The sequence below is a fragment of the Ursus maritimus genome, unplaced genomic scaffold (genome assembly GCF_017311325.1).
Source record: "Ursus maritimus isolate PB19 unplaced genomic scaffold, ASM1731132v1 scaffold_20, whole genome shotgun sequence".
NCBI classification, from domain to species: Eukaryota; Metazoa; Chordata; class Mammalia; order Carnivora; family Ursidae; genus Ursus; species Ursus maritimus.
This window is the reverse complement of record NW_024424453.1, coordinates 24695183-24715364: the sequence shown is the minus strand read 5'-3', so window position 1 is coordinate 24715364 and position 20182 is coordinate 24695183. Positions and strand designations below refer to the sequence as shown.

The window sequence follows — 20182 nt, the reverse complement described above, 5'->3', positions numbered from 1 at the left end:
AATATGATCAGGCAATTTGTACAAGGAGAAATAGAAATAATTGATATGAAAATGAAAAGGGAATCCTAATAGAAGAACACTAAAAAATGTCAATTTTTTAAAAATAAGCTTTCATTTCTCACTCATCACATTGTCACATCACACCATTTAAAGACGAACAATACCCCCTGGTGGCAAGGGAATGTGAAAATGAGCCAGCACAGCAAGCATTAAGCTAACTTGGCTCAGGTTTTCTGAGAGCATTTGGCCATCGGTAACCAAAATCCCCGAAAGTACATGGTCAGGAGCCAGGGCTCCAGGGCCAGCCAGGCAGGTCAGATCCCAGTTGTACTACTTGCTGGCACCAGGACATGTAGCAAGGTGCTGTCGAGAACTGCTCTGTGTCTCAGTGACTAGCCGTACAATGACTGTAATAGTTGCACCATGTCCCTGACTGCCGTGAGGCTCAGCCAGTGAATATTCATGAGCACCTTGGACCAGTGCCTGGCACATAACACGGCTTTCATCATTATGTTGGTCCAGCAACCTCACTTCCAAGTATTTATCCTAAGGAAATCTTAATTAAGTGCACAAAGACGTATTTATGCGTTTGTTTATCACTTCATGATTTAGCAAAGGCCAAAAGAGGAAATGGCTGGTTAAATAAATTTTTGCAATCTTTACCTTGTAATACCATGGGCCCATTAAGTATAATTATGTTGATCCATATGTACTGATGTGAGCACATTTATACTCTGTTTCCGAGAAGGGAAATCAAGCTAGAGAAGAATAAATACAGTGGAACCCTAGGAAGCAGACATATGTGTGTTCTTAATCAGAGCACGTATAGCTAGATGTTCACGGTGGTTGACTCTGGATTTGGGGGTGATTCAAATTTATTTTTCTTTTTTGATTATCTGTGACTTCCAGTTTTTCTACATCAATCTCATTGTATAATTTTTAAATAATTTAATATGTTACATACTGTGATGGTTAATCTCAGTCAATCTGACTGAGCTCAGGGATGCTCAAATAGCTGGGAAATATTCTTTGTGGATATGTCTCTCAGGATGTTTCTGGATGAGATGAGCATTTGAATCAGTAGACGGAGTGAAGAAGATCCATCCTCCCCAACGTGCGTGGGCATCATCCAATCGATCGGGGGCCAGAATACAACAAAAAGGCAGAGGGAGGATGAGTTAGCCCTCTCTTCCTGAGCTGGAACATTTATCTTCTCCTGCCCTGAGACATCAGAGCTTCTGATTTGGGGGCCTTTGGACACCAGGAGCTTTCCTTGTTCTCCAAGCTGTAGATGGCAGCTCATGGGACTTCTCCGCCTCCATAACCATATCAGCGAATTCCTACCATAACCATACCTATCTCCATACCTATATCCTATGGCTTCTGTTTCTCTGGAGAACCCTGATTAATAATTAATCAATTATTAATTAATGTTCCAAAGTTCTTATAAATCTTGCCAAACATTCTAAAATGTGCTTGAAAGTGGGGAGGGATAAGCAGCGTAGAAATACAAAACTAATAGGTCAGTCTCCCAAGTAGATAGAAAAACACGGTTGGAAACATAACTTCATAGTGAACATTCAGTTACAGAATCATTCTCGGTAATTATCACGTGTGTGTGTGTGTGTGTGTATGCGTGTGTACACACAGGCAAACACATGTACACACACATCTATTTCACTTGGGTTCCCCCTGAAAGCAGAGCCTGAGGCAAGCATTTGGGAGCAGGTTCATTACTTCAGAAGTGCTCCCAAGAAGCAGAAGCGAGAGTGAAAAAAAAATGAAACAGCGGGGACACTGTCCAATAAAAGGAGCACTACTAGGGAGTAACTGCTGCAAACAACTGGGATTCAGTCCCACTGGGACTCTCTGAGAAACTGTGGGATAAACCTCAGAACTGTCCCACCAACGCACAGGCAGGTTGGATCAATTGCTCAGCAACTCCCCTCCCACCTGTGTTGCAGGCTGCCCTGGTATCGTCAGCGATCCTGCACTTCAGGGTTGCACCTGCAAACAGACTGCGCGGCCTCCCACAGCATCAGAGACAACCCTGGGGCCAAAAAGCAGAACCCCCAGGGTGCATGTGTGATATGGGGGGCTGGCATGTGCTCAGGGCTGTAGGAGACCCGGATGTGGGCGGGGTGGGGGGGACCTGGATGTGGTGCCACAGTCTTCTATACCTCCCTTGCCCAAACCCAGCAAATAGGAAACCAGGACTCTGTTGGGAGAATCCTGGAAGGGGGATGAATGCACCACACTTGCCACTCACTGTCCCTTCCGCCCCTCACACACTCACTGGGATCATCGCTGCACAGGTCCTCAGCTGTTCAAAGGTGTGAGATACACAAAGGGAATTTACCTCCCAGCCGGCCAGGGCTGCACCAGCCCCACATCATGCCCTTCCTCAGCTGTACTCTGGCCCCACTGAACAGCCTGGTACCCCAGCCCTCCAAGCCTTCCCCCTCCCCCGCCCCGCCCCCAGATACCCTTTGCCCTCTGCAGTGCCTTCCTCCCTTGCTTCCCCTGGTTCTTCCCACCAGAACTTCTAGGCCTGGCCAGGTGTCAGGGCCACCCAAAGGTCAAAAGAAGCCTGGATGCAGGGTTGGGGAGAGCGAGAGACCCCAGGTGGGGGGAGAGAGAGATGGAGCAAGACTGGCCGTGAGTTAATGGCTGAGACTGGGCGTTGGGGACATGCACTTACCACATATTTCTGAAACCTGTGAGCAAAGGAGACCCACCGCAGCTGCAGACTAGTAAGTAGAGCTGCAACTTCTTACCTGCCCTCTTTTAGTTTCCCTCACATTTCCCTGGCTCTCTTCCTGCAAAGAGGGATTTGAGGCTTACTCTCCTGTCTCCCTGTTTGGCTGCCTCTCCACTAAACCCTTTCTCTGCTGCATACTCGACGTCTCCGTCACTGCCTTCGCTGCCCGACAAACGGGCAGATGGACTTGGGTTCCCCTTTGTGTGAGGCTCAGAGGCACAAGGCTGGGTCTCCCTTCAGGCAAGAAAGTGCTATTCGACTCTGAAGAATGAAGTAGGCTGACAGGGTGGGGGCACTAGAGCCTGGCCCTTTCTCACCATTGGGGACTCCCCGCTCCGCAGCTCCCACTGCGCTGACGGAGATGGCAGCCCTGCCAGACAGTCTGGGGGTTCCCTCTCCTCTCACAGTGGTGGGACCTGCATTGCTCACTGAGGGCTCTTCCTACCCCTCCTGCTTCCTCCGCAGCCCAACAAAGCTCTGGCACCCCTCACTCCATCTTGGCAACTGCATCCCAACGGACCTCACCTGTCACAAAAGAGGTGCGCTCGCTTCACCCCACTGTGCCCCTGCTGAAGCTCCAAAAGTAATGAATACACGTGAGTTATGACGTCATGCTATATTTAAACATTCACATATAATAAGTTAAGCTTTTCACATTAAAAAAATACAGTGGTAGCATATAGAACCTAATTTTGGAGATAATATCAAAAATTATATTTGTGGTCCTTTGAGCTCGAGGCCCCTGCCGGGTGGTTCTCCTTCCCTCCTGCCCCTGAGGGAGGCTCTGAGACTCTCCAAAATCGCCCCTGACTGCTCTGCGAGGCCCAGGCTATGCTCCCGTAACACCCTAATCGCTGTCACTGATTACTCCCCTGTACTTCCGCCCCAGTCACCTCTAACAGCACCCCGATTCGGCAGGGAGAGGCTGGCACAGAGCAAGCACTCAGCAAATGACTTTGGATCAACCACTGAATGACTGACTGGGGCGTGTGTCCCCAAAAAGACACCATGTAAGGGAAGACTCATCCACACACTGTTCCCACAGGTGTACCAAATGCCAGAGAATAAAGATCAGGGGCTCCTTCAGGCTGGAGTGAACACGGAGGTGGGGAAAGGGGACTGCTCATTACAATCCTTTCTCAAGCCAGGGGACCCAGGGGCACCCAGCCAAGCACCGCTGGTGGTCCGGAGCAGGACCCCTCACAGGCGGGAGGGAAGAAATTACATCCATCTTCTGCTCTGCTTCTCTCCAAAGGAGAAGATCTCTTGGTTACTGACGAAGACAAGAGGCCCAGCAGCCTCTTCTGTTAGGAGACCCTGAGCTGGCCTCAGCCAGGCTCTGGGACAGGGTCACCAACCAGGAACCTTGGGTCGGCCAGGGCTCCAAGGGCTGGCGCCAAACTTCTCCGATGGCTTTGAATGAGACGAGGGCTTCGGTTTTTCTCTCTGGCCTAGGTCCTGGGGGAGATCTTCCAAGGAAGAGATCTCCAAGTCACTCTCATCATCAGAAAGCTGCAGGGAGGGCAGGGGGAGAAGAAGATGCATTCTGACAAGGGAGGTCATATGAAAATGCTGGACAGACATGGTGGCAAATTGCAGGTTTGGAAGAAGCAGAAGGGACACACTCCTCATGCTTTTTCATGTTTCCCCATCTTTGAAGACCTGATCCGGAGATCTGGGGTCAGAGTGATTTCAAACGCTCCTGAAATTCCACTGGCCAAACCAAGGCAAGCTCTTTGGAAAGGCTGGTGGCAAGGTTGCTCTTGTAATTTAAACTTTGTCCAGATTTTTTAATTCCCCACATTGATGGAGCTGAAAGCCCAGAGTGTTGACTTTTCTGAATTCAGGAATTCCTGAGCTGAATGCAGCCCAGGCTAAAGTGGCCCCCACCCCACCTCCTCTCAGATAGCTTCTCTGGGGCCTGGTAAACACCCTGACTCGAGGAGTAGCAGAGTAACTCCAGGGCTCCAGGAACCCTCGGCCTGGAAAGCAGCTGGGCTGCAGCCAACAGGAGAGCCAGAGTGGGCCAAGGGCCCGGGCAACCCCTGGACCACAGTCACTACTCCAGAGCCCTCAGTGCCCTCCTGGGACTGAGGGCCACCTGGGCTTTGATAGGAACATGCTATGCATTTTCTCCCAGAACGTAAGGCCAAGCCACCAGAGCCACCCTAGCCCCAGGGCAGCAGGCTCCGAGCAGGGCCTCAGTCTGCTCTGGGCTATCCGCGCTCTTTCCCAATATAGGAGAAGGGACAAACACTTTTCTAATCATTTGGACTCACTAGTCACAAACATGCGCAGGCTACTGCTCTCCTAAAAACCAGAACATGATTGCCCACAACCCCTGGTCAACCCAGGAGGCACCTCTTCCACTGAGAAGGGTGAGACAGGAATGCGAAGTACCGAGAGCTCTGAATGTTCCTGCCTAAGCAAGTAATGGGCATGTGGGAGTTGTTCCCTGACCGGACGCCATGAGGGGGGCGTCCTAATGGGAATGGCTGGGAAGGTTAAGCATCTGAGCTCTAAGTCTGATGGCAGCTAGAGCCTCGGAGAGGCAAGGCCCCCAAGACATTCTTAGTGATGAGGAATGGCCTTGAATATTTAGAACAAAGGTATCTAAATATCCCCATTATGCTGTCGCCTACCCTGACGTGCTACGGGAGGCCACTGCAACACCCCGCCCTCGGGAGAAGTCTTCTCTGCACACAGCCTGGTGTTGGGGTCCTAAGCTCAGGGAAGGAGGGGCGGGGCCCGCGGTGGGATAAAGCAGAGCCAGAAGAGAGTAGCTTCTGCAAGCAGCCAGGCACAGAACCAGGTCCAGGCTCTATCAGAGGCCGGAAATGGGAACGTGAGTGACCAGGAAAAATGACCTACCGAGCAGTGCCTGGCGTAATGAACCAGAAGCCCTGTGCAGGGGCAGAAGAGACAGTGAGGTCACCTGCAATGTCCCACTAGGGCTGAGGCTGACACTTACTAGACCCCACCCCAGCACCCCAACACTTGGAGTTGGCTGTACTGGAACTGGCAGGGCAACCTCCAAGAGCCCTCCACCCTACCTGAGGCTTCCTTCCTGGCCCGGCCGCCCTCTGGGGCCCAGTGTTGGGCATCAGGAACAGACTGACCCCTCCAGCAGGCTTCTTCACTGGAGCCTCCAGCTGTTTCTCGAGGTTTTTGACCAGCGACTGCACCAGTGTTCCTGGAAGCCAAACAGAGGGAAAATTCCAGAGAATGAATGCCTCATCCTTACAAGTCATGACTAGGCTCTGGTGTGGATGGAGGGGGTGTGGAGAAGGGTCAGGAGGAAGAAGGAAGGGCAGCCTCAAAGAAGAGGAGCAAGGACAGAGAGAAGGCCCAGGCCAGAGCGTGCCGGTAAAAAGAGGCTTTGACCGTCCTAAAAATATGGCTGCGGACAGAGGCTTAGGAAGCCGTCCTTCCCCCTTAACGGGAGGCAGAGGCAGAACCTCTGCTCAGCTAGGATATGGAAAGCAAGACCAACATGCGAACACCGCCTCCTCCAACATCTTCACTGAGAAGAAATATCATAAATATAAGTTATCACAGAGGGACCGAGGGCCACACAGGCTTTCTGCTAACTCCATGCAGGAAGGGGGCTAAGCAGGGACACAGACTCATGGTGACATGCTAAGACACAGTGGATGTCCAGGCCTCAGGAATGGCCTGGAAGCAGGCAGCTAACCACCGCCTTGTAGGATTCAAACGTCCGAGGGCCTGAGCAGATGGCTGGGGCTACAACAGCCCTTGGTTTACTGATTCATTCAAGGATTGTTTGTTAAGGGGCACCTGTTAAGGGGCCTCAGTCATTTAAGCGTCCGACTCTTGATTTCGGCTCAGGTCATGATCTCAGGGTCATGAGATCAAGCCCTGAGTCGGCTCCGTGCTCAGCGTGGTCTGCTTGAGATTCTCTCTCTCCCTCTCCCTCTGCCCCTCCCCCTATTCACTCGCATGGGTACGCTCTCTCAAATAAATAAGTATATAAATAAAATCTTAAAAAAAAAAAAGAATTGTTATGGGCCACTACGTGCCAGGCGCCATGTTCCTCACCCACCGCTCATTGACTGTCTTGTCCCGATGCTTCATTTTACAGCAAAGGAACGATACCCCTCACTCAAGCACAAGCAGGCAGCAAGTGACAGAGCCCCAACTGTATCAGAGGACCCCTGACTCCTGCTGCCAACACCTTTTCATCCTATCGCCCCACCTGGTGGCTATCAGTTCCCGGTTCTGGTGGATTCTGATGGACTGGTAGGCTTGGAACGAGCGAGTGAGCTGCTCCAACCTCCAACAGTTAAGCAATTCGATGTGACAAAACAAGGGGCAAAATGAACCTCACTCAGGTTCTTCCTTCTGATATCTCTGTGATCCCAGGAAAATATCTGATAGGAGAGAGGGTCACTCTCTCCAAGTCACAATGAGTTGCCAAATCAGAAAAACCAAAGAAAATCACAGGGTATTTCCAGAACTAGAGAAATCTGGGCTGGAGAAGGGCTGTCCCAGATCACTCACCTGAGGAAGCCAGCCCACCTGAGCCCTTGTCAGGGGGCTGGGCACTCCCCTCCGAGGTCTCCATGTCAGACCAGTCCCAGTCATCCTCTGGCTGGGGCCCCATCCTGGAAGGACCACGTGGGGGCTGGAGAGATGTCCGCTGCACCGAATTTCCCTCCTCCGAGTCCTCTTCAGAACTGAACGGGGGTGTACTGTCATGGAGGGAAAGAAATGAGGCCTATATGGACCAGAAAAACTTTAAAAGCCAAACCTCACCACTTGCAAGCGTGTTTGGTTTGCCCTGAGTCAGCCCTGCTCCTTCCTTAGGACCAGGCGACAATCAGGAGTCACCCTGGAGCATTGCAGCCACACCAACAACTCTGTTAGAAGACGGGGACCGAACTCTCCTGGTGCGGCAACCAAGGCTTAGGGAAGAAATGGGGAAGGAAAGGGTAGGATCGTCCTGGCTGAGAGCAAAGGGCCCTGGTCTCTTCATGAGGGCTTGGGAGGGACCCACCTGAGGCCCCTCCTGTTCGGTTCTGTCTCCGCCCCTCACCTGTCTGCAGAAGCCTGCGGGAGGCCTGGATACAGGCTGCCTGAGGCTGGGAGCCACTACCTCAGGCCTGGTGGGAGTGCAGAGTCCGGGGCTCACCTCAGCCCAGGCCCTGGAGAAGCAGGAGTGCCGGAGGGTCCCTGAGCTCTGGAACGTGGAGTAGGGGTGGCTGCCGCGGCTCCGAGGAGTTGCCGTGGGTGGCTCTGCCAGCTTGGACGGCAATGCCACATGCAGGGTCCTGGACTTTGGCTGGGCCTCTTTGATGACCAACGGGTTCTGCTGGCTTTTGACTAGAAACACAGATAGAAATAAGTTCCAGGGCATGACCATCTGGGCCTTTGAGCCTGAAGAAGACGTAGAGAGAGGTTCCGGCACACTTGAAATGGACAAGTCACTCTGTCACTCTATACTGTAATAACCACAGCCAATACAGTCATTGCCCCCACCCCCAGGTGTCCTGCTGCTGGCCAGACTCGTAGCGACCCACCACAGTTCTGCCAGAGACCAGGAGAACAGCTGGTGTTCCGGGCTCATGTCATCATTCCCGGAGTCCCACAGGAGGCGGCAGGTCTGAGGAGTGGCCCAGCTTGCCTGCAGCTTCACCCTCCCGGTGCAGACCTAAGGGCTGACCTCACCAAGAGCACCTACCCTCTCTCCCCACCCACGCGGCCGCTGCAGGAGTGCAGCACCCTTGCAGGAAGGCCCTGCTGCCACCAGAGGTCGCCACAGGACCACATGGGCCATCCACATCCACCACTGTCCTCCCAAACTCAAACTGGGGGTGGCAGCGGGGCGAAAGGCAGGCCAGCAGACCCAGCCCCTCCCTCTTCCAAATCATCAAGCCCCACTGAGGCTGGGGGTGGGAGGCGGGGAGGATCCAGGATCCGCAATTTTTTTAACGGAAGGGAAGTGCATCGCAGGGGGTCAAAGTAAGTACTTTTCCATGAAACTCCCACATGTGTGGGCTGTCACCGTGTAGAATGTGTTTCTTACTGTAGTTCAAGATAGAAAACGTCTGAAATACACTGCTCTCAGAGAACGCATTTACACGGATCTTCTAGAAGGGGCAGACTGAAGGGAAGGGAAGGCAGACAAACAGGCTGAGGGAAAGTAACAACAGCTAGTTGCCGCACACAGAGAGGGAGCTAAGCCTTCTACCTATGGCACCCTCTGAGCCCCGAGCCCTTAGCACAGTGTCGTTCTCCCTGCTTTACGGAGGCTGCGGAGATCCAGGGACGCAATCAAGGAATTCCATGGAAGGAAGTGGTAAGTGCAAACCCAGGTCATCGGCCACCCCAAATCTAGGGCTCTTGCCACTCACAGCCTTTGCCCCAAAACAAAAAGAGGCACAATCGAGGCAGAGATCAGAGGTGAGCATTCACACAGCACTCATGGGACCTAAACGAGCATGTGGGCATAGAGCTGGAAAGAAAGATCTACAAAATGCTGTGAAAACAGTGCTCATTTCACACCTCCGAGACATGCCCTGGAGAAGGCAGGGCCCCAGGACCAGGGAAGGGGAGCTAGGCAAGGGGGTAGTTCTCATTCCCAGCTTTCTGACCCCAGGGGCAAGGGCTGGATAGGAGGGGGCACCTGGAGGAGCAAGATACCTTTCCTCTTTTGGAAGCCTGTCCTCAGAAGATGCTTTCGTTCTTCTTCCCTGCCTCCTGTCCCCTCTCTCCTCTGAGCCCATGCCCCCCCACCCCACCCCGCCCCTGTGCTTGGCCCCATCACACCTCCTAGTCCAGGCTGGTTTCCCAGCTGAGGTGGCAAGCCTTGGCACAGGTCAGCCTCAATAGATTTTCACATTATTGGTCCCTGTACCAACTAAACTCATCTCTCATATCCCAGAGAATGTGGTCCACACTCTGGAAAATTCCTTAGCATGAAGAGTTCAAGTTGGGTCTGCCCAGACACAAGGAAATAAGAGAGTCGGTGTTCCTCTGGCCACATATGAGGGAAAGGAGCTGCAGCGTCATCCTGTACAAACAGCCTCAGACGCCCTGAAGCTCTTCCCAGAGCCCCCAATTTCAGCAGCCCGGTGGATCTAAGAATCCTCTAGAAATGGGGGGCTCTCAAACCTAGGAACGCAAGTTCCCTTTCCTTCTCAGTTCCTTGAGGACAGAGACTGGAGCGTCCTCACCCACACACTTGACTCCTCCCCAAGAACCCCTGGGCCTGTTCTTGTCACAACCCCCAGGGGCAGAGCAGGGGCTGTGACCTGGCCCAGGGAACCACAGTCCGAGTTCTGAGGACGTGTCAGCAGGCAGAGCTCGCCCAGCCTCTCACGCACCTCCCACAGCTCCGGAGCAGAGTTTTCATTTGATTCGTATTTGCCTCCACCCACAGCCCCAGTGCTCTCAAGCCTTGGGCCTTCTCCCAGCACTGACATGCCCGGCCTCAGAGCCAGAAACAGAGTGGGCGACTCTCTGTTGGAACAAAGGTCAAAGCAAGTAAAGCAGCGCTGAGCTAAGCTGCTGAGTGGGGCAGCAAGCTCGGGGCTGATCACAGACCCTAACTCTGGCTCTTCTCCAACGTCCCTGGGTGACTCTGGGGCCCACCCCTGGACTCTGTTAACCCCAACAGAGGACTTTTGGACTCAGTCATCTGTGAGGATGCTACGATCTCACCCTTGAAACTAATGCCCTGCTGGGGGCAGGGAGTATGCCCTCCTTGTGTGCAAACCAGCCTGGATCCTCCCGGTCGCAGCTCCCAAGCAAGCCCTCTCGCCAGCTCACCTGGAGCCTCGGTGTCTGGCTGGGACGCCAGGGCCCTGTTTCTCTGTCTCTCCTTCACTCTGCTGGTGGCTTCCTTGACAAGCTTTTCCCTCAGACTCAGAAATTCAGAAAACCTCTGTGCCTTCTGCTCCCGCTGGGCTCTCAGGAGGGACTCAAGGTGTCTGAGAGTTTGAAAGGGGATTCCCTTTGCATCCTAAAAAAGACAGAAGTTCCTCTTTGGAGACAGAAGCCCCCCTTCTCCTTCCCCTAAGCCTCTCGTACCTGCTGCTGGCCTCGGAGTCACAGTGATCAGCCCCGGGTTCTCTCTGGGAGAGGATGGGCTGAGCATCGGAGCAGGGTGGGCAGCGCTGCACACACTGCAGAAATTGTGGTGGCTTAGGGTCTGGGAGCCTTGTCAAAACATGCATGGCGGGTGCCCGGGTGGCTCAGTTGGTTAAGCGTCTGCCTTCAGCTCGGGTCATGATCCCAGGGCCCTAAGATCGAGCCCCGCATCGGGCTCCCTGCTCAGTGGGGAGCCTGCTTTTCCCTCTGCTGCTCCTCCTGCTTGTGTTCTCTCGCTCACTCTCTCTCAAATAAATATTTTTAAAACAATAAAATTAAAATAATTTTTTTAAAAAAGTTATTAAAAAAAACCAAAACCATGCATGGCAAGATGATGCAAAGGGGCTGTGCACACCTCCATCAACACGCCAGCTTACAGGGCTCAGAGCGGACTGCCTTTCCACCCCCGACTGCATCTGAGGGTGGAGACCACAGCTTGCTCCCTTTTGTACCTGGTGCGCTATCGTCATGCTACACACGTTGCCCTCCATGGCTAACAACGTTTGAAAAATCAACTGCAAAAAACAAAAGCCAGGTAACCTTCCGAGACCTACTAGAAGTTGCTTGGGCATTTGGCATCCACCCAGAGCCCATGAGGATTCGTTCAAGGTTAGGAAGAAATGTTTAATCTAGTCTGATCGTAGGGCCAAAGTTAGATGGAATGGTAGTTGGAAACAGTCAAAGATTAGCATTTCTATTTAGTAATATATTTCATGGGTGCCTTTAATGATAAAACGCACGCTCTGGTTGAACACAGGCATGGGGGAACAATGGCATTCAAACGCTAATTTGTACCAGATGTAGCTTTCAGTGCCCGCCTCACCCACGGCCACTTGCTGAGTGGCATGGCCGGCCATGTGTGCCACTGATGACGGACATTCACCAGGGGACCCTTCCAGAGGGCAGACTGAGCCAGTTAAATTCTCTGTCAGAACTGACAGCACCTGGGTGGCTCAGTTAGTTAAGCATCCGCCTTCAGCACAGGTCATGATCTCAGGGTCCTGGGATCGAGCCCCACATCGAGCTCCCTGCTCAGTGGGGAGTCTGTTTTTCCCTCTGCCTCTGCCGCTCCCCCTGCTTGTGTTCTCTTGCTCTAATAAATAAGTTAAAATTAAAGGAAAAAGAAAGAAAGAAATGGACACAGAAGAAAGCAGCTACTGAGTGGAGAGCAGAGAGAGGTCAGGATGCAGGGTGACACCCCAAGAAACTGCTGGAAACGGAGAAGAGAGACCACACTGCTGGCGTGAGGTGAGGAGAAGCTTATATTCCCGGATATGAAAGGCACCCCAACTGGCCAAGTAAGATGAATAAGCTACACCAGTAAGAGCAATCAAGCATTTGTCAGGTGAAGAACGCCATGTATCTAAATGGTAGGCAGCAGCTCTTAACAACAGTGGCCCCAGCGCTTACTCTCTTTATGCCCATGCTTTCCAGTTTCTCTTCCAGGGTGTCCTCCAGGATTGGCCTGAACTGCTTCAGCAGGGTGGGGTTTCGCCTCAGAGCGGCCAGCACCTTCTGCTGTCCATCTCGGGAGTCCTCCAGATCTGCAGCACACGACAATCCACCAAGGTCAGCCTGGGCGCCCAAAACCTCCATTCCCAGGCCTCAATATTCATGTTTAAAACTTCCCAGATCTTCTAACAAATACCCAAGCCTGAGAACCAATTGTTCTAGAGCAATGGTTCTCAAAGTGTGAGCTCAGCATCAGCACCACCTGGTAACTTATTAGGAATGCAGATTTTCAGGGGCGCCTGGGTGGCTCCGTCGGTTAAGCGTCTGCCTTCAGTTCAGGTCATGATTCCAGGGTCCTGGGATTGAAACCACGTCAGGCCCCCTGGAGTCTGCTTCTCAGTCTGCCTGCCACTCCCCCTGCTTGTGCTCTTGCTCTCTCTCTCTCTCTGATAAATAATAAAAAAAAGAAAAGAAATGCGGATTTTCAGATCCCACTCCAACCCTACTAAGTCAAACGTTATGGATGTGGAGCCCAATGATCTGTGTTTTAACAAGCCGCCCCCCACCAGGTTGCCTCTCCTCCCTCAAGTCTACACTGGGGCATTAGCCCCAACCTTGGCCGCACATTGGAATCACCAGGAGTTTTAAATACCATTGATGCCTGGTGTTCTGATTTAGGCCATAGGAGGCCGGTGTGGTCCTCGGGGAGTCACAAGCGACCTGGCTGATTCTTAATGTGCGGCCAGCTGCAACAGCCACTGGTCTGAGAGTGGGTCGTCAACCTGAGCAGGAATCGGGATGCCCTGGAGAGTGTGTGAAAACACAGGCTGCTGGACCCCGCCCCGTAATTTCCGACTCTGTTTATGTGGGAGAGGGCTGAGAGTGTGAAAACGTTCCTTTCTAACGAGTTCCCAAGTGATCCTGCTCCTGGTGATCGGGGACTAGAAGAGGCAGGCAGACACACGAAGAGGCCGAGCGCAGTGTGACCAGTGTGGGAGACCTCCACTGCGTGTGACAAGATGGAACAGGTAGGGGTCAGCCAAAGCACCCTCCTCAGCCTCCTCCTCTCTAGCACTCGGCAGCCCCTGTTGGAGGAACTGGTTCATCCCCTCTGTGGACCGCAACAGGTCCAGTCACGGCTTGTGTTACTCAGCAGATACCGTCCCCCCAAAAAGTTAGGTGCAACTCTAATTTCTACTACTAAATTCCAAGGTTACATGCACAGGGTGGGGGTGAGGGATAGTAGAGCAATAGTTAAATGAATTTTGGTTCATCCATTCGATAGAATACTGTAAAACCCTGAAAAAAATAATGAAGCAATTCTATATAAAGGGATATGAAATGATTACCCAAATAAGTTAAGAAAATAAACAACCAAATACAGAGCAGTATGTATAGTATGATCCCATTTGGGTAAAAGGGAAAAAATGCATACACATATGTGCTTATATCTGCACCAAATATCTCTGGAAAGATATATGAGACACCATAGCAGTGCAATCCCTGGGTGGAAACTGGAGAGCCCAGCAGGAGGGAGACCTACTTCTCACTGTTCCTACACCCTTTTGCTTGCTTGCTTTTTTTCTTTTTTTCCAAGAGCATAGGTTACTGTCTCAGAAGTAAAGAAAAAATATTACATTAAAAAACACACTAAAATACCCCATGGTGAACTCTTTGATGACACAAATAAAACCCTTTCCCGGGCACATCTGTTGGGTCAGTCGCTTTGGAATTGTCATATCATAGCCTGGCTCAAGAGGGCAGGCCCTTGTCAGCGAGTCAGCTATGAGCGCTCCCCGATCTTTCCTGGGAGCTCCTTCCCCCCAGCTCCCCCAGGAGCTCCCCGCAGTCAGGGAACACTGCTTTTTTTTTTTTTTTTTTTTTTTTTTTCTCTTTTTTTTTTTTTTTTTTTTTTTTTTTTTTTCCGCTTCTCTTTTGCATCCCCTTGAAATGTCTGGTTGCGATCTCTCTGCGTATCAGACTCACCACTGAACGGACTGAATGAAAACAGCAGGTGCCCCGTGCTGTGAAGAGGGGGCCGAGGCAGACCCCTGCGCGGCAGTCCGGGCCTGCGTGCCCTATGCACACTCACCATGCGGGATAAAACCACGCGGGCCACTTCCAGCCAGCCCAGGGAGTCCTCATCCAGGGCTCTGCACAGTACCGGGGAGAGGCAGTGGGACAGGCACAGGGGACAGGCTATGCCTCAGACGCCGCTCCAAATCCCGCCTCCGCCCACCTGCTGGCTCTGTGACTCTGGGCAAGTCGCTGACCCTCTCTGGGTTCCCCCGACAGTGACCCACCGAATCGCATGTTAGTGCCTGCGTGTAGCCTGCCTGGCACACACCAGGTGCTTGAGAAATACTCATTTCATGTCCCTACTTCCCTTCCCCCCGGCTTCTGGTAGCCAGACACAGCGAGGGAGAAACAAGAGAAACAACGAGGAGGACAAATCTGCATTAGACACCAGAGAAAGAGAGTCAGGCCTCACCTTCCTCGGAAGAGTCCTCTTCTGTGTCCACAGCCTTCGGGCCCTTGCAGGTCCCTGAGGAGAGCCCAACAGTTAGTGGCCCCAATGCCCCGGACCCCATCCCCAACTTAGAGGAAAGCACGGGACACCATGCAAGTGCCAGCCAGAATGAGCAAGCCCTCCAGCCGTTTCTTCACCAGGAGAGGCAGGATGCGGCCGTGGTCACAAGCACAGATAGCAGGAGCCAGACAGACCAGGGTTCACCGTCCAGCTCTGCCCATCACTGCCCAAGCGCCACATGGGGGTCCCAGAACCTCGCCAAGCCCCAGTCTCCTCGTCTAGAAAATGAGGATGATAACGGCCAGCCCACATTAAATAGCGGGGACGATGTAAGGAGACGATGGATCTCAAGTGCTTGGCGGAGCGCATGGCACCCTTCCCAGCCCCAGCCCGCAGGACATTTGGGGCCACAGGGATGGTGCCTCTCTGACCTGGCTGCAAAGCTGGGAAAGAAACGTCTGACCTAGAGGCAGGGGATGGGGAGAGATGTGGGGGGTTGCAAGCAAAGAAGAAGTGGGATGGAGTAGGAAGAGCCAGATTTCATAAGGGGCTGGCCCAGGGCCTCCAAGCAGGGGCGGTCCCCTGTGGGTCACTGGCTCCCTTTAGACGCCAGCATGTGCATCCATAGCCAGTCACACACACAAGCCACACAGCAGCACACCAGAGTACCCCAGAGGCAGACAGCACACACTCTAAACGGGCCACATTCGCGTAGATTTGGGGTCAACTCGCTACACCCTGGGAGCAAGGTAAAAGTTGATGGCTCGAACCACAGGCATGAGGAATTAGAGACAAGCTTTTCATGAACGCTGCTCCATCAATCACTGCCCGCAGGGTCCCCACCCTTCCCCGGGTCTCCACCACCCCACAGAGAAGAGCTGGCCAGGCAAGAACCCAGCGCAGGCTGGAGCCCCGTCCACCCCAGAAGCAGATACCTTCTTGCCCTCCCTCACCCAGCCAGCAAGCCTGACACCCCATGACCCGTGAGCTGCTCTCACCGCTGCCCCCCCCCATTCTTTAAAATGACTGGTGGAGAATAGGAGAGAGAAGAGACCAAGACTGTTACAAAATGCCCCGTGCAGACTTACCCTCCTCCTTCCTGAGAGACATGGTCCGGATCTACAAAGAGGTGGAACAGAGCAGGTTACAGCCAGCAGGGAATTCTGCTCGGCGCAGTGGGCCTGCCCAGCACCATAAAGAAGGGACAGCCACTGTTTCCATGCCCCCGCCCCACTGCGAAGTAGAAGGAGCTCAGAGTATATCGCCCCAACCCCCCAGCGCATCTCCTGCCATCCATACTTGAGAGGGGTCGGCACCGAGGCTGAACGGCAGCAGCCAGAATGGCATCGCGCTCCATTTTCCCACAGTGGGGAGGCAAGAATGCCCCCCTTCAGAGAAGGACTGGGATTGGAAGAGCAGGATCCCCACGCAAGCGGAGTGGGACAGGCCCACAGCAATACTACCGGCACACTTGGTGGAGAACCAGGGTGAGGCGGGCTCCCTCCCACCATGTGGGCATCTGAGCTGAGGGCCCCTGGGCGGAAGGAGGCATGACCTGGACAGTCACTAAACTGCTCAGCCCTCCCTTTTCCAGAAGGTGCCTCTTCATCCTCCTTCCACACAAACACAGGACAGCCGCTTGTGACAACGTGACCCCGCGCCACAGCCATAGCCGACTGTCTAGGATGGGGCAGAGAATTCCGAACTGGAAACAAGTGAAGTCAAGAGCCAGTGGCAGCCGACTGGTTTGGGTTTTGGTTTTCTTTGTTTATTTGTTTGCTTGTTTGTTTTGCCACATGGGACAAATATGACGTGAAAGCTGATCTTCAGAATAAAAGAAAAAATGGAAGCAGATCTAGAGAAAAGAACAGAGACGCACAGCAAAGGAAAACTGACCACATTCATGTCTCTGGTTCCAGTTAATCCCAGACTCAGCTGCTCTCCTGCCTTGAACTCTGAGACACCCTGTCTACCCTTAAGACAAATCCCCTCCTCTGCTTAAGCTTCAGTTGCTTTTTATTATCTACTGATGAATGACAAATCCAATGCTGATTTTCAACTACTTCCTCCTTTGCCTACCTCTATTCTAGAGACTCTAAAACTAATTATTTGCTTTCTAACCTTCCTTATAGCTATGGTTGCCCATATAATACAGCTTTGACAGATAAAATATAAACAAAAGTCTTAGGAAGGGGCCTTTTCATCAATTTCTTCTATTAAATATGGTTGTGATGGTTGGGGCTATGGCAGCCATCTTGCAATTATGAGAGCCAAGCATGAGAACAGAAGTCAACCTACTGAAGACGGTAAAAATGAAAAACTGAGTTTGGATTTCCAATGGCATAATTTTGCTGCTAAACCAAGGCCATCAACTGTCACCTCTTTTCATGTTACAATAAAAATAAAGCCCTATTAATGTATTCTAAATCCATGTTTAGCCAAAGGGTTCCTTAGTGAAATATTTGCAAACATGAGTTCTGATTAACAGAAGGAAGAAATCCCCAGACTGGACCCGAGGTGGCCAGAGCATTGAAGAGCTAAGTGGGGGGATACACAGTAAAAAGAGAAGCAGCCAGGGACGGGGTCAGATACGTAACCTGGGTGAAGTGTGGCTGGGAGAGCAGAAAAGCACAAATCGCAGGAACAAGAAGACTGAACTAGAAGTGACAGGAGGTGCTCTGCTCAGAGCATCTGTGTGGAGGGTGGTTTCAGAACCATGGCAAGGCCCTGGGGCCACACAGGGGCCCCTCTGATGGCAGAGACACCTCTCCACTGACCTGCAGCTCGGAAGCGGGAGCTGAGCCTGGACTAGGGAGTGTTATCAGCAGTAGGTGAAGGGGTCGGTTCTAGGAGACATGTGCTTAGTGAGTAGGTGCCTTCTCATCAGACTAGCTCATCTGACAACCTCATCGGAGGCTGCTAATTTAGGAAAAGAGTACTGGCCAGGAAATAATGTCTGCAAACACAGTGAAAAGAGCACAAGCTTTGCGTGGCACTGCTTGGCCAGGGCTGAACCCACCTGGCTCTTACAGGTAGACTCAAGGCAGGCACTTGACTTCTCCAGCCTGTTCCATCATCTGTCAAACGAAGATGGGGGAAAGCCAAGGTCTGCCTTGAAGGGCAGTAGTGAGATTTCATGAAGTAATAAGCCAAGTAGCAACCTAGTGCTGGCCCTTAGATGGTGTCTGGTGTTAGTGTGAATCCAGTAACACGGCCCCTAAGGACAACAGGGGCATCTTCAGCCTGGAAAGAGACAGGCTGCGTCCTCATCATTCTGTGGCCCTGAAGCCTGAGGACCCTTCTCTCTCCTTACAGAGCCTCATTAATGAGACCACTGCCAGTGAGTCCCGGGGAATCAGAGGAGAGGTCTAGGGGCCCTGAGGCCTGGCTGGGAAGAGGGAGAGACCTACCATCTCCTCCTGGGAGGCGATGAGCCTGGCTTGTTCCTGGAGCTGGGCGTGGAGAGCACTGATCTGGCGCTGGGACTGGGCAGCTGCTTTCCTCTGGTCCTGAGACAGGGAGGCCTGGAGCCTCTCGTTCTGCTCCTGCAGCTGGTGGGCACAGGAGACTTGGTCAGTCGGATATCAAAGGGACCTCTGAGCTCCCAGTATCTGCAGGGCCTGCACCTGCCAGCAAACACTGGCTACGGTTTCACCTGAAGTGGGGTAGAGGGTTCCAGACCTGGGCAGGTGGCTTTCTAACAAGATGGACTATTTTCCAGTTTGGGGACATTTTCAAGCTATGCTTGAAGGGAAGTGAGAATTGGATGCAGGCCCCTAGGAACAGGGCAAAAAGGCTCTTTGTCCAGTGTGACCACCCACTGAAGGACAGCCAGATAACTTGAGACCACTCAAAAGTCATCAAATGGTGTTTTTAGGCAAAAACAAAAGGTGAAGAAAATATGGTCCCCTGCTGTTGTTAGAGTACAGAGAAAATGAGACTGTTTCTACTTGCATAAAGAAACTCTAGAAAAATGCACCAAAAAGCAGTAAAAGTGGTCAGGCGTGGGGTGGCTGTTGGGGGCATGTAGGTGGGGATGGGGTGGACGTGAACCTTAATATACTTCAGTGCATTGTACTGACTGTGCCTTAACAGGTTTCTTCCGCTTTGGGAATAAATTAAGCCATATTTCCCATTTTAAGACATTTCAAATAAAATAAAACCATCAGATGGGAATTAGTGGACGTGGGGGGGAATTAGATAGACATGGTGTCTATCATGCGCCGGCCTCTGATCTGAGCGCTTTGATCTCCGGAGCTCTCTGCGGGCAGCACCCGGGGCTCCTGTCAATCAGCTTCCTCCTCAACTTGCTTCCTCCTCAGGGGCATTTTCATGCAAGCTGTTTTCTCATCCTGAGGCCTGCTGCTCTCTGTTCCCTGGTCTCAGTATCTGAGCCCTTCCATTTGGGCTCCCCCTGAATGATGGCTGAGGTCGACAGCCACCTGGTTCTCTCCTGGGTGGGGTTTCAAAGAAGGGCCCAAACATGAAATGACCAGTCAATGCATCTGAGGTTTCCAGCACAGCTCTCCATGGGGGGCTGAAGGGGTCCCTGCATAGGGGACCACAGAGTAATGCAGGTGTTGGGTTCAGAAGAAAAGGCCCAGAGGCCCCTACTCCTGGCCAGGGAGGCTGCTGTCCGGGCAGCTGACCTCTTCCGTGTATTGATGGGGGTCGGCCTCTAGGAACACCATCAGCAACAAAATACCAGCCAACCGGCTTGAGGGGGGTAGTGGTGGAGGATGGGGGTGCGGTAGGATAAGAGGAGGTCTCGGGGAAACCGGCTCCCCCAGACCACCCAAGCAGAGTTACCTCTCGCTTCTGAGCTGCGTGCTCTCCCTGAAGTTCCCTCATTTTTCTCTTCCACTCTGCTTTCTGAAAAAAGATAAATGTTGTCAAACGGGCCTCTGGATATTCAAATATACTATAAAGCTGCAGGAATTAAAAAGTACTGACTCATGATTAGGCAGAGTAGTGAAAAGAAAAGAAAATCCAGACAAAGATGGGGGGGGGGAATAGAATCTTAGTCTGGAGAAAATAGATTATTGACAAATGGAGTTCAAACAGATGGCTACCTGCCTAGAAAGAAAATATATGAACTTGAATCTTTATTTTATATCTTAAACCAAAATAAGTTTTAGGTGGGCCAAAGATGAAACTTAAAAAAATGGAAGTGACATCAGCAAGAAGGTGCCGTAGGAGATTCCAGCTCTCAAAGCACCCACAGGTGAGGGTTTCTTTACGGAAGCCCAGGAGTCCTGCTGAGTTTCCAGCACCTCCAAGGAGGGGGAAGAAACAAAACCCCGAGTATAGATGCATTCCAGAGAAGT

The 20182-nt window shown here is 52.2% G+C and overlaps 1 protein-coding gene across 1 annotated transcript in view; it reads right to left on the bottom strand.

Annotated features, from left to right (window-relative positions):
* Window positions 1-3368: 3368 nt before the first annotated feature.
* DZIP1L (DAZ interacting zinc finger protein 1 like) overlaps window positions 3369-20182 on the bottom strand; it is a 33382-nt gene continuing 16568 nt past the window's right edge. The window contains 11 exon segments of the mRNA XM_008708130.2: window positions 3369-4273; window positions 5815-5954; window positions 7283-7473; window positions 7914-7979; window positions 7981-8104; window positions 10553-10745; window positions 12284-12417; window positions 14817-14870; window positions 15944-15974; window positions 18266-18406; window positions 19665-19727. Coding sequence (XP_008706352.2) covers window positions 4112-4273; window positions 5815-5954; window positions 7283-7473; window positions 7914-7979; window positions 7981-8104; window positions 10553-10745; window positions 12284-12417; window positions 14817-14870; window positions 15944-15974; window positions 18266-18406; window positions 19665-19727 — 1299 coding nt within the window. The 3' untranslated portion in view covers window positions 3369-4111.